This window comes from Sceloporus occidentalis, unplaced genomic scaffold, assembly GCF_023333645.1.
Source record: "Sceloporus occidentalis isolate IW3139 unplaced genomic scaffold, rSceOcc1.0.p SCAF_11, whole genome shotgun sequence".
Classification (NCBI taxonomy): domain Eukaryota; kingdom Metazoa; phylum Chordata; class Lepidosauria; order Squamata; family Phrynosomatidae; genus Sceloporus; species Sceloporus occidentalis.
In genome coordinates this window covers 18,370,001-18,384,638 of record NW_028316991.1, presented here as the reverse complement: position 1 = coordinate 18,384,638, position 14,638 = coordinate 18,370,001, and the positions used below count along the sequence as shown (strand labels likewise).

Here is a 14,638-nt window from a genome sequence, read left to right as displayed (position 1 = left end):
TCTTAGATTTAGCATCCATTTGCCGATCCCATGCAAGTTTATGTTACCTGACTGTATCACCCTCTATCACTAATGACGAGGGGGTTGTTCTTTTTAACTACCACCTTCTCAGTAAAGTAAAACTTATCTACATTACGCCTAAGCTTCTTACCCTTTACATCCAATATTGTCTTTCCTGGTCCAGCATTCACAAGGAAATAACCTAGTGTCTATGAGCTTTGATATTCTTCTATTGGCAGCATCTCATTAACATGGATTTACATTATTAGTAGGTGATCACAAGGTGGTACTGGCTCTTTAAGGCCTGAGGCCGCCTGATGACATAAATGGATGTGCGCACCAGACACATAGCATGTAGCCGGCCATATCTACCCATAGATCTAGTGGCAGATCAGGTAAGTATGGGGCGCCAATGTTTTTATGGGCCCATGGCCTTCGTCTCCCGCCCCACCGTTAGCCATATTACTCTACTTTCAAGTTACTTCGTGATGAACAGTCTACTTTTATTTTTGTCTCAATATTATCACGTGACCTGTAATTTATGTTTGTGTGCTTTAAGGAAAGAAGGAAAATTTATGCGGTCATGTTATAAAAGCCAGCTGGATACTTTCTGCTCTTTTGGTTTTTGCATTAAAACGATTCCGCACGTCTTCTCTGTTGCAAATTCATATCCCCTTTCTACAACGAATAAACCATTTATAAAACCATCCCGCCGGGGGTTTGCCGCTGCTCAGTTGACAAAAGAGATCTCTGATCTACCTATCCTGCCCATTTAGACTTTGGAGGACCCGAAGCTGCGTCCCTCGAAGAGATGATGCCCTGGGGTATGATGTCATATCCTGACGCTCAACAGCGAGGACAGCAGCCGCACTGGGGGGCACCATCTAAGGCACCATTTAAGTTAAATACATATCTGTCCACAGGGCCGAGACAGGTCTAGGGAAGAGTTTTTCTTGGAATGTGATGGGCATCCAATGTTCCATTGGCAGGCAGTACATTAACCATCAATAGCTCTTGTTTTCGTCCCACTGATATTTATTAACTACAAATCTCTGTAGTGTCATTCGAATACATTTCCATTTTTTTTAGCCCCAAGAAAAGTATGCCTTTAGCCAAATATTGCTATAGATCATGTCTTCGTGACCTACACTTTTTCGGTTACTATTCTTTGATTATGTATAAAAGTACAGCGACGTCTCTTGTACGCCCAGTAGCCACAGAGCTCAAATGCCGGACAAGTTGAAAATTGGGATTTAAAGGTCGGCCGTCGGCCGACACTGGAACAAATACAGTTTTAATTAGTTCCTTTTTGATGCTTTAGGTGAGGAAGGAATTAATATGCCGTGATGCATACATAGATCGTTCATCCAAATGCCTAGAAGGACGTCTGTCTGTTTGCTATCCAGAATCTTCTGTACTTTCGTTATGGTTCATGCTTGCCAGGAGATCTTAAATCTTCACAGCTTGCCCAAAATGTAGACGAATAAAGCAGACTGGCCTCCTTTGACTTCAATGTACGAGAAGATCTAAAAATAGTCCACAAGGTATTCAGTACAAGGAATCTTTGAACTACACTAAATATAAAACAGTGGAAAAAAAAAGGGGGCACGCTGTCATCGGAAATATAATATTTCGGCGTTCGGATGATAAAGTAGGAAAACGGGTCCAGAGAAAGCCTACGGTGTTCCTACACATGTTCAATTACAATCAACAACGTGAGAGATAATGAGTAGAAATAAACACAAATATCCTGATAACATGAAATTAAGATGGTTGCTCAAAAAGTGGGCTTTTTAAATCGGCACACAGCGCTGCGTAGGTTTATTTATTGTAGAGAATTTTTGGATTCAGGAAAAGTTCAGGACTTGTTTTAATAGGACGTAGAAAGAAACCCACCTCATGCGTCTACCAGGAGCAGCCATCTTTTCGATTGTGTTGCTTTTGCTCAGGATGGCCTATGGTTTGCCTCCACTGTCCTAAACAGAGGGATCTATTTACTAAAGGGAGAGTTCACAGGAGCGTTGACAAGAGAGTTGCCTTTCAACTATTTGACCTCACTATACATTACGAAAGGTCAATCCCAGTGAGCTTCTGCTGCCAGAAGGGCTTGGCTGGCCTAGTTAAATCAGTGAGGTTTCTTCAAAGTCTCATTGAATTGTGCATTGTACAGGGTCAGCTCAGCCCATCTTGATGGAGACACTTGCAAGTGTTGGCCACTCATAATGAATAATGAGGGAACTGAAACCACAACTCTTCCTTTAGTTAATAAGCCCCAAAGTAGTAACCTCACTGGAGATACGCCATTAGACAAGATCAAAGTGTGTTTCGGGTTCACACATAAATCACAGGATTAGCTAGAAATTATGTCGAAAAAACAAGTATAAACAAAAGAATGCATGGCTTTTTTTGAGAAAATATGAGAAATATAGAGGGATTTGGGTACCAGAGAAAGACTGTCCATCCTAAGAAACAAGCATTTGAGGCTATGCCTCCTTTTTGCCCCAAAACGGTATCTCACATTGTACTTTTTAAAAAAAAATCTTTCTGAACACTTTGTTTGAAGATGTGCTCCAGCTACGCAACCCTGGCAATCAGTACCAATTAATCTATTTTACTGCATCCTCTGAATAAATAAAGCTCATTTTTAACCAATTAAAATTCTAATTTACAATTTGGGGAAAAAAAGAATAAAACCCATGTTTATTTCTGTAAACTTGACAGACTTACCATGAATCGTGCCAAAAAATCTAGGCCTGTTGATCCCGTTCAACAAAAACACTTTTGTTATGTGTTTGGATGACATTTCCAAAAAAGATGAAAAAAAGAAACTCGCTAATGAGGAAGTACTTGAAGCATATTGTATCAAACTGGACGTTAGAGGGTTCTGAATAATGTGGATCCTCAATAAACCTCAAATACAGAAAGGTTCATTGTGCAAACAAAATTGTCCTGATTCTTTCTGTCAAATTATTTTTATATTGTACATATTTAAATATATATATATATATATCTATATATATATATATATATATATATATATATATATACATATATATATTATGATACATTTTAAAGTAAAAATACATTTTTATTACACATTCTCAGTGTCCTAAAATAATGAAAAGCTAGGGTTGAGGTTTTTACAGGGCATGTTTTTATTCTCAAGAAAATTCACTGAAGATTCCCCAGAAGTAACATTCTGCATCTCGGCACCCTTTGGTTTTACAGAACAAATGCAGGGTGCAACATGAATAAAAAGTAAGGCAGCAACTTCCTGGAAGAAGGTTTTCAGGTTGGCACACAAGAAGTGTCAAGGTATTCTACTTAAAAAATGAAACATAATATTGGCGTTGGATCCTTCCTAACTAGAGGGTTTACCTTTCTTCTTCTTCCAGCTAGACTGTGGTTGGGTGAAGTGAAAAGATAATGCCTGGTGCTCCTTAACCTTTGCTCCTTCCCATGTATTGTTGGGTGGTTGGGTAGGGAGCAATATTCTAAACCAGTGGGGTTTGTGACTGTGCCCTCCAGCTCCTCATCATGGTGAACATAGGTCATTCAGTGATCCTGTGTCTTGCCTAAAAGTAATCAAATCATTTGGCCATTCAGTACTGGCAGTCCCACCAGAAATGCAAATGGGCCCGGAGAATGCTAGGCTTTCCTAAAACTCCAAGATTTAAAGGGGGTGTCCCATGGGAAAAAATACCCTTGCAAAAAATGCAGTGTTATGGTTAGCATTCACCAAAAACCTGTTCCAATGACCCTTATGGACAGACCTGGAAGCCGCAATTGTCCTCAATCATGCCAGATTTTGGGTGACTTTCCCCGTTCAAACACCACACTGAGCAGATTCCTGATGGCAATACTAATGAAGTGTGTGCCTCCATAGTCTTTCGTTAATAAGGGTGTCAGGCTCTGTGATTAGGACTGAGCCATTTATTGTTTACCACAAGACACTATGATGAGGAGTCAGGGTGTTTGGCTAGTACATTTTGATATGATAACAGAGCGAGAACACTTACAAACATACAACTGAAAATAGTGGTGGGAGCCCCCTTTAAAAATTAAACAAACCTGTAAGATTAAAGTCCCTACCACCATCTCAAAGTAGGTGAGCGGTTGACAGATGGGCATCAAAATGCGTTGGCCAACCCGGGGACATTAAATGGGTAAAATCTGTAAAAATATATTCTATGTTATAAATAATCCTTGTTTCCTGTAGATGGTACTAAAATGCAATTAGTTTTGAATGGGCCCAATGTTCTAAATTATATATAGATTCCAAATATATAGAACTGTGTACTATAACCCAGATAACAGCCATATGTACTAAACACTAGTACACAAATAAAAGGAATAATTAAGATTGCTTAACCCTCTGACGGCCAGAGTAGTTAAGCAACATCTCGGATTCAAACGGTTACAAAACCAGCTGTTACTTTCAGACCGCTGCAACAATGAAATGTAATCTCCTTTGCAGAGATCCAAAGGCCATAGTATGCTTAGCCCACCACTACGCCAAAGTACTCCAATGACGGTGGGTCCTAACGCTAATCCCTGCCGACAGTGACACGAAACAAACTAAACATGAAAGCCAAACACATAGCAAGGAGAGACAAACCTGTAGACTGCAGACTGAGACAAACAGAACACACCGGTGGGGCACACCTTATAAAGGAAACAGAGCTAAAGCAAAGAACAAGACTGGAAGCAAGGAATCAAAGGTACAAGACAGAGAATAGGGAAATCCAGGAATGGATTACTGCAAAGGGAGGGAAACCGTAGCAAGACTAGAGAAACTATAGCAAGGCAAGGTAAACTAAAGACATGCAGCTCCGCAGCCCGGATGGGGCCTGACAGGAAATAAACGTAGCAGCAGCCAATCACAGTGTTAATCTGACATACTGGCAATTGGCTGCTGTTATTCTCATTGACCTCAGGTCACATTTGTGTCAATGCTACAAATCATACTCAAGTACACTTCCTGCTTTAAGCAGAGGCAGCCAGGGGGAGGAGAAAAGCGCTGGCACCCAATTGCATGTCGTAAAATGGGTGGGAGTTCATGCAAAATGGTGTATTCCTCGCAATCAGTCCAGGACTGTACACACCATGCCTTTCTTATACATTTAGAATTGTGTTTTTTAGGCCTCCATTACACTTGTACTGTCAGGCTCCAGACCAAATGCTACACCCTTGGGGGCATTTGCAGGGGAGATTGCCAGCACGCCCCTGGCCATGGTGCTGCCTGGCAATAAGACCAGCCATGGGTTTGAGGAATGTGGATGATTCTCAAAATTCCTCAGATTTTAATCTAAAGGCTAAGGCGAGTGTAAAACACACTCAGAAGGGTCAAGGGTGTCAGAAGGGTGTACAACAAAAACATAATTTCCTCCAAGGGGTTAAACAGTTTCCTATATATATATTACCCAAAGGGTTAACTGTTTAAAACTATGCAAGCACCTGCTTTTTGTGGCTCGGCATACAAAGCCTTTTCCTTAGAATAAAACCGCATCTCACTGTCACTCTCTATTTCTCCTAGCCTCGTACCCTAATTCCCATGTTTCTTTTGATCATATTGGAGCAGTAACTTGTTATTACATAAAGAATTCAGAACTCAGATGAAAAGAACCCTTTGATGTTGCTCAGGACGCTGACGTTCTAACCTACCTTTTTTTCCTGGTGTAGGGTGTAAAAGCAGAATAATTCTTTTTTTTTCCCCCTACAAATAAAAATATTAATAAAGAAAACAGTAGTCTTGTGGAATACACTTTTGCTTTAAATACCCTATATTTTTATCTTCCAGTGAAATATATGCGAGAAGCCACTCCGTATGTGAAGAAAGGGTCCCCGGTATCAGAAATAGGTTGGGAAACTCCTCCACCAGAATCCCCTCGATTAGGGAATCCCTCAACATTGTCTCCATCACCTGTCCCTGTGCCCATCCATGGAGATAGGAAGACCATTCCCCTCAAGATGTGCTTTGTGACAAGGGCAATGACACTTTCCGATCCAGAAAGCAGGTATGGTTCAGAAGTGCTGCCTGCGTAAATAAACGTATGTCTTCCATCTCGGTGGATTTTGGTCTACATTGTGAAAAAAAAATTATATCATGCCGTCTAGCTCCAATTTGTATCTTAAAACCCAACTACTTTACTTTACCTTTTATCCCTGTTATATATCCCCATTTTTAACATAACTATATTTATTATAACCACCTATAAGTTTTCACAAGAATTGTTTCGGAAATAGTAATATTGAGTGACTATTGTACCTTATTGGAGCTGAGATCTATGACAGAAACTGATAAAACTAAGATCAGATCAACTTCCCATTGGGAAGTTCTCTTCTTTCTCTTCGCCTTACCCTACCAAAAGGCTGACTCAGCCAATCAACAACAATCAGCAACTTACCACTAGGGGAAGATGACTGAATGGGGAGGAATGGTTAAAGTGGCTGTTTCCATGGAATACAAACAAGATGGGTTTCTAATGCATATGGCAGACTTATTTTAATCATTTAATACCGTTACACAGCAGTAAAACTTAAAATGTAAGAAAATCATACAAGAAAAGCCATGATGACTCTTCGGGCATCAATATGTTAACAGGTATTAAAATATATAATATACTGATATAATAGTTACTGGGGCAAGTGATCTTGGGTAACTTACGCATTGAAAAAGTTATTAAAACAGTATTAACCCTTTAAGGGGGAAGGCTTTTTTACACTGGAGGATCACAACTTTTTTAGCAATTTCATTGTGCAACAGTAATTTGCCTCTTATTTATAGTATGCAGTGACAGCAGAAAACTAGTCTGAGCTATTTCACAAAATATAAGGCTTTATCTTTTATTATTATTATTATTATTATTATTATTATTTTTAAACTTTTTCTATTTTTCTCCTGTTTTCCTATTTTTAACTGTTATCAATACTGCTCTTTGCTAGTAAAATGTATCCCTTATTATTATTATTTGTTATGTATCATTTTATATAGCGCCATCATATTCCGTAGCGCTGTACGATGGGTAGACAGGACATAACAAGTAGTATGTAATATAACAGGTGAAGAGGACCCTGCTCAAACCAGCTTACATGTGTTTTATGATGAGTATAATCATCATTTCCCCTCAAAGGGTTAATTTATACTTTACAGTATGCGCAGGCATGAAATAACTTTCTGTCACTTGGGGCTATTTTTTTTTATTTTTTCCCCCCTTAAATGTATATTTATTGTTTATCCGCAACATACAGCTATGACAGCACCATTAAATTGAAAATGTAAAAAACAAACAAACAAAAAAAAAACTATTTTTCCACAACTGGAAAAATAAAACATAATAAAGAAAAACAGTCCTTCATTCATGATGTCATGCTCTGTTCAAATTAGGTGTTGGCAGCACGGTTTCACAGAGCAGGTTATGACAGCAAAGGACTAACTCAAGTAAATCTGATACAGGATGGGGTCTCAGGACCCCCTACAACCCTGGAGTAATTGATCTTCCATCTATTTCAATGGGAGCCCTGCCATGCATGTGCAGGAAGTGTACTTAAGTACATTTCCTGCTTTAAGTGAAAACAAGCATGGGGAGGAGAAAAATGAAACAGAAGGCTTATTTTCCAACTCTGGTAGCATAAGAAACCAGATAAAAACCTTTAATGTTAAAATTGATCCATCTGAATAATGCAATGTCCATATACATGGAATATATACCGTATTTTACATTCAAATGTTACATTTCTACAGATATTAGCATAGAATAAATATAATCATTTTACACTGAGTTCTAGGAGACTTTAATTAGACATTATTATGCCATTACTGGAGGTAATTCTACAAAACAAAAAATAAAAAAGTATAAGGCAGACTGTTTGGAACATGGTAAAAGATGGTACTGAGTGCTCAATAGTAATGAAATGTTTGGTTTATCACACACATTAAACTATATAATTTATAGTTTGTCATATGTCCAGGAAGCATGAGAAGAGGCTCATTTGTATTGTGGTCCTCAGGGAGGACACAGTTAGAGTCTGATTTACATTTCCAAAGGGAATGCATGCTGCTTAAGTTCAACGAGATGTAATATCTATGAATCATTGTAACCTGAATAGGCTGCCTACAAAAAATTAAGTGTGTGGCCCTGATTAATGACACTTACTGTATCGTGTATATATTACCTTAAAACAAGTGTCCCTCTTTAACCCAGAAACAGTAGAAGGATACAAATAAAAGTGTGTTCAGTGCAATGACTGGTGCAATGGAATATGGTTGGGACCAAAACAAAACTATGTAGTTTGCTTTAAGATATTGTTAAAGCATGTTGATGTTGTTGAACTTTATGACCCCTAGCCAGCCTTTGAGAGGCCGAATGCATGCCTGGAATCATGAGAGTTTTCATTCAAGTTTTCGACAAGTAGAGACCTGAATGATTGACTCTTGAGACAGTTGCAGGTTCCAAAAGACTACCATTTGCTCTCTAAAACAGCCGCAACACAGAGGGGCACGTTATACCAAGACTTTTGATGGGACTTTATGACCAACTGATTTTTATGCAATCGAGTGAGGCATTTAACCCTTTATATTGCCAGCTTTGTACCACATACATAGTGGTGCTTTTGAGTCACTGATCACTGATTTTGAGACATCAGAGTTTTCTTCAGGTGAAAACTTTTATTTGGCAGTTAAGAGTATTTGCAATAGGGGGTTTACATTTACCGCTTCTAATTAGCTGCTCGTTTATTAGCTTATGACCGGTGTAAAAAACTGGAAATAGGTCAAGATTTAAAGGAGTGTCTACTCTGCCAAAAGGAATAACTTCCAATAAACTTCCTTTATATGTAGACCTGGAGGCCGCCATTGTTGTTGTCATTCTGGATGGCTTGTCCCACTCAAACATCACACTGGGCAGATTTTTGTATGGCAATGCTAATGAAGTCCTTCCCTCCATAGACTTGTATTAGTCACAGCTGGGTGATTAAGATTGGGCCATTCCATCGTTTACCACAGGCAGTATGATAAGGTGTTTGGTGATTTATATATATATAGTATTATTAAACACTCATCTACAGACACCAGACAAGCCAGAAGGCTTGTTTTTCCCTCAGAAATCTCATGGTGCTGCCACAACCACAAGGGATTCTGGGTAGGCGCATGCAAATAAGGTATATATATATATATATATATATATATATACACTTTTTCTTAATGATTTATGTAAATTTGACTTGTATGAAAGCATCGGAAAACTTGCTAATTCCGAATGGCCTCTCTGACACCTGGGATTATTTTTTTAATAAGAAAAAGTATTGGCCGCATAGAGAGAGCAGAATATGTTAGCAGTATTAATCTCATGCTGCTTTGTACTCTGTTTTTATTGCTGGTATTACTAAGTAGGTCAATGTAATTGCCAATGCATCAGTGTTTACCTCTGTTTATAATAAAAGTGTCATATGCCAGCGCTTGATGTTAATACCAGTCCCAAAAAGGTAAAGTCTTAAGTAGCGCATGGCGAGGGAGCTTTTAATTAATGGCAGGCCAAGAATACAAGTTTCTTCACAGTACCCCGGCCAGAAGTGTGGCTACCGTCAACCAGACCAACCATTCTCCTTTTTGCTTAAACTCTTACAAACATGACTTCAACTGTCCCAAGGTTATACTCTTGCAGTAGTAATCAGGGAAATTCCTGGAATTAACAATAATATCTATCATCTATCTATCTATCGATCTATAAATTATGTGTCTTTTGCGGAACATAGTTGTCTTTACATACCCCTGCACAAATGTCAGCAATGTACATGGCGTAGGAAGGTCCATTGGTTAAGTCGTCATATGAACTTTGAGTATGGAAGAAAATAGGGGAGGGGAATGGAGAACTTACAGTGATAATGATCAAATGGAAAACAATCATTTTTTTTATAGAAGAGGTTTATTCACCAATTAGCCTTTGCTAAACTCAGGGTTAGAACACTGGGTTCAAAACCCGAATTGATTTACAATGAAATGAGTAACTAATGTGAACGTTCAATGTGTTCCTGTTAGATCCGCCAAGGATCCAAAAGAATCAAGTTGAGTAACTAATGTGAACTTTCAATGTGTTCATGTTAGATCCGCCAAGGATCCAAAAGAATCAAGTTGGCCTTTAGACTTATTTCGGAATAGCCTCAGAAGAAACACCCTACTGAGGGGCTATTCTTGTGATATCTTGAACATGAAAAGATTATTTTTATCTTGAGAACAATTTCCCAAAATGTTGATATTGTTACTAATACTTAAAACAGAAACATTACCAATGTATTAAAACATAGAATATTGTACAATATTATTATAATTGGAATATTATTATATTGTACATTATTATGTAGATTCAGTTATCCAATGATCACATTTTCAGCATTAATAATAGTTCAACTATTCTCCCTCGTTAAAGAGAACATTCCTTAATCTGGAAAGATTGATTTAATTTGACAAAATAAATGGTTTCGTTTGTATTTAAACATTTCTGCTGATTAAGACCTTTTTAAGACACGTGGCAGAATGAGGCTCGTCTGTGTGACCTGCAGATCAAACTAATATCCTGGAAAGAGGTTAGGACTATTCACGATTTCCTTTACTTGACTGCAGTAAAATCACTTCTAATCATTCAATTCACAGATCATAACATCCTCTCACTTACTCTAATTATAGCACATCCGCAACGTCTTAAAACATTTTAAAGCGACGGTATCATTAATGGTGAATACTATAAAGTTGGTTGATGTTCTTAAAATTCTTTTTTCAACCTATTTTTCGCATCACACGCTGATCAATCATGTAGACTTAAACCCAGTGATTTTCAAACCAATTAGACCACTGCGTAGGGTGACAGATCGGAGTGGAAGTGGCAGCCCCCTCTACCTCCATCGGCCAACATACAAATGTCATTGGATTTAGGAATCCATTATAAAGGGTCAACCTTATTTTTAGTAGGTACATTTTAGAATAATGTATTCTTTTGTTTACCAAAAGGCAGGTTGTTAAGGACTTGCTAAGATTCTAGCCATCAAAAATTTTATTATTACCTTTTATTTATATAGCGCCAACAATTTCTTACAGTCTATACATTCAAGGGGTCTGACAGAACTACCGTGTTTCCCCGATAGTAAGACACCCCCGATAGTAAGACGTATCGGGAGTTTCAGAGGGGTCAGCTAATATAAGCCGTACCCCGAAAGTAAGACATATGTCTTACTTTCGGGGAAACACGGGGGATTTGCCTACGGCCTACGGCCGCATTAACGCAGGGCATAAGGGGCGCCTGCCCCTTAGGCCCGCCGCACCTGCGACCGGGTCCGCCACTCTAAGGGGCCGGGAAGTCCCCACCAAGGCCGGCCTTACGTGTCTGCGGCCGCACAGGATTTAAATTAAAACATCGGGGTTTTTTTTTTAACTTTATTTAACATCCTCCATGTTAAATAAAGTTAAAAAAAACTTTATTTAACATGGAGGATGTTAAATAAAGTTTTTTTAACTTTATTTAACATGGAGGATGTTAAATAAAGTTGAAAAAAAACCCCGATGTTTTTATTTAAACCCTGTGCGGCCGCAGACCCCTAAGGCCGGCCCCTTAGAGCAGGGCCGACCTTTGGGGTGTGCGACCGCACAGGGCGCCACACTCCAGGGGGTGCCAACCTGCGGCACCCGGCACCCCTCCAGAGACGGACAGTAATGTCCGCCGCTGGAGGAGCAGGCTCGCAAGGGAGCGGTATCGGAGGTCTTTAACAGACCTCCGGCTCCCTTGAGTGATTTTAAGCCGGGTTCAACCCGGCTTAAAATCACTCAAGGGAGCCGGAGGTCTGTTAATGACCTCCGATACCGCTCCCTTGTGATCTGCGCGGCAACAGCTGTTGTGCGCCGGGGTTTCTTGTCAGATCCCGGCGCACAACACTGAAGCCGCGCCCACCGCTGTCCGTGCCCTCTGACCCGGAAGGAGACAAGAACTGGCGAAGAGGAGGAAAAGAAGCTGAAAGAAGAAAGGAAAGGTAGGAAAGCATTAAATTCGAAAAAATTTTCCCAATATAAGACATACCCCGAAAGTAAGACATAGTGGGGCTTTTAGGGATAAAAAGAAAGTAAGACGCTGTCTTACTTTCGGGGAAACACGGTAGAAGTGACAGACCGAGACAAATCGATACATTAGATAAAGAGGGTTCGGCTCACAAGCTTACAATCACTTTTTTCCATTCGATATAATACTGTAGGATGACAGTGATAAGTAATTATAAAAATGTTGCGGTTGATCATCTTAAGTAATTAGGTAACTGTTGACTTCTTAATGTTCCTTCCCATGGTAGATTTAACTTTTTATATAATTCATTACATTCTTTTATTTCCATGTGTCTCTTTATATGACAATTATATTCTTCATTTTTTCCGCACTTAATTTCCACTGAGGATAGTAAAACATTGCATGTCATAACAATCTTGATAAAAGTAATTTGAAGATCCATCAGGTGCAGTCTTGTAAAGGGACCTCGGTGATATCCGAGTTCATTGTTCGCTAGTCCCAGGATATATAAACACGTCTAATGACACATGCCTGCAGTGGAACGCTGGGTTAATAGGTTCAAAATATTAAAATTGCATCTGTGCTAAATTAAGGGAAAAAAAGAGGCTACGCAGACTTGAATTTTGTGTTTGCCACTTGCTGAGAGATGACTTAAAGCAGGTCTATCATATTTCTCTCTCTCTCTCTCTCTCTCTCTCTCTCTCTCTCTCTCTCTCTCTCTCTCTCTCTCTCTCTCTCTATATATATATATATATATATATATATATATATATATACACTGCTCGAAAAATTAAAGGGAATACTTTAGATTACACATCCTAGATCTGAATGAATGAACTAATCGTAGGATATAATTTCATCTTTACATAGTTGAATGTGCTGACAACAAAATCACACAAAAATTCTCAATGGAAATCAAATTTATCAACCCATGGAGGTCTGGATATGGAGTCGCACTCAAAATCAAAATGGAAAACCACACTACAGGCTGATCCAACTTTGATGTAATGTCCTTAAAACAAGTCACAATGAGGCTCAGTAGTGTGCATGTGGCCTCCACGTGCCCGTATGACCTCCCTACAACGCCTGGGCATGCTCCTGATGAGGTTGAGGATGGTCTCCCGAGGGATGTCCTCCCAGACCTGGACTAAAGTATCCGCCAACTCCTGGACGGTCTGTGGTGCAACGTGGCGTTGGTGGATGGAGCGAGACATGATGTCCCAGATGTGCTCAATTGGATTCAGGTCTGGGGAACTGGCGGGCCAGTCCATAGCATCAATGCCTTCCTCTTGCAGGAACTGCTGACACACTCCAGCCACATGAGGTCTAGCATTGTCTTGCATTAGGACCAGCATATGGTCTCACAAGGGGTCTGAGGATCTCATCTCGGTACCTAATGGCAGTCAGGCTACCTCTGGCAAGCACATGGAGGGCTGTGCAGCCCCCCAAAGAAATGCCACCCCACACCATTACTGACCCACCGCCAAACCGGTCGTGCTGGAGGATGTTGCAGGCAGCAGAACGTTCTCCACGGCGTCTCCAGACTCTGTCACGTCTGTCACATGTGCTCAGTGTGAACCTGCTTTCATCTGTGAAGAGCACAGGGTGCCAGTGGCGAATATGCCAATCCTGGTGTTCTCTGGCAAATGCCAAACGTCCTGCACGGTTTTGGGCTGTAAGCACAACCCCCACCTGTGGACGTCGGGCCCTCATACCACGGAAGGGGCCCTCATACTCATGTTTCTGACCTTTTGAGTGGACACATGCACATTTGTGGCCTGCTGGAGGTCATTTTGCAGGGCTCTGGCAGTGCTCTTCCTTGCACAAAGGCGGAGGTAGCGGTCCTGCTGCTGGGTTGTTGCCCTCCTACGGCCCCCTCCACGTCTCCTGATGTACTGGCCTGTCTCCTGGTAGCGCCTCCATGCTCTGGACACTACGCTGACAGACACAACAAACCTTCTTGCCACAGCTCGCATTGATGTGCCATCCTGGATGAGCTGCACTACCTGTGGGTTGTAGACTCCGTCTCATGCTACCACTAGAGTGAAAGCACCGCCAGCATTCAAAAGTGACCAAAACATCAGCCAGGAAGCATAGGAACTGAGAAGTGGTCTGTGGTCACCACCTGCAGATCCACTCCTTTATTGGGGGTGTCTTGCTAATTGCCTAAAATTTCCACCTGTTGTCTGTTCCATTTGCACAGCAGCATGTGAAATTGATTGTCCATCAGTGTTGCTTCCTGAGCGGACAGTGTGATTTCACAGAAGTGTGATTGACTTCGAGTTACATTGTGTTGTTTAAGTGTTCCCTTCATTATTTTGAGCGGTGTATATATATATGAATTCTGAGTGTCGGCATTGAAAGAGTTAAAAAACTATTATAATAATAATAAAAAATCTTAAACAGCACTGACTTCTAAAGCGGGTTCCAGGCCAGATGCTGTCAGTTACAACCTACACCAAATGACTCCTCTCTGAGAGAGACAGAGGGGTCATCCTGGTCATAAGGTGAAAGAAATTAAAAATTATTAATAAAAAATTAATCTTTTATTATTATTTTTATTACATAATGGATTATTGACATTTTAGGTCACTGGT

At 40.1% G+C, this 14,638-nt stretch overlaps 1 protein-coding gene across 1 annotated transcript in view; it reads left to right on the top strand.

Moving 5' to 3' along the window:
* LOC149305656 (beta-1-syntrophin-like) overlaps window positions 1-14,638 on the top strand; it is a 71,147-nt gene that overhangs the window by 18,077 nt on the left and 38,432 nt on the right. The window contains exon 2 of the mRNA XM_089477376.1: window positions 5,801-6,017. Within this exon, the coding sequence (XP_089333502.1) occupies window positions 5,801-6,017 (217 nt within the window). The remainder of the gene's footprint in view (window positions 1-5,800; window positions 6,018-14,638) is intronic.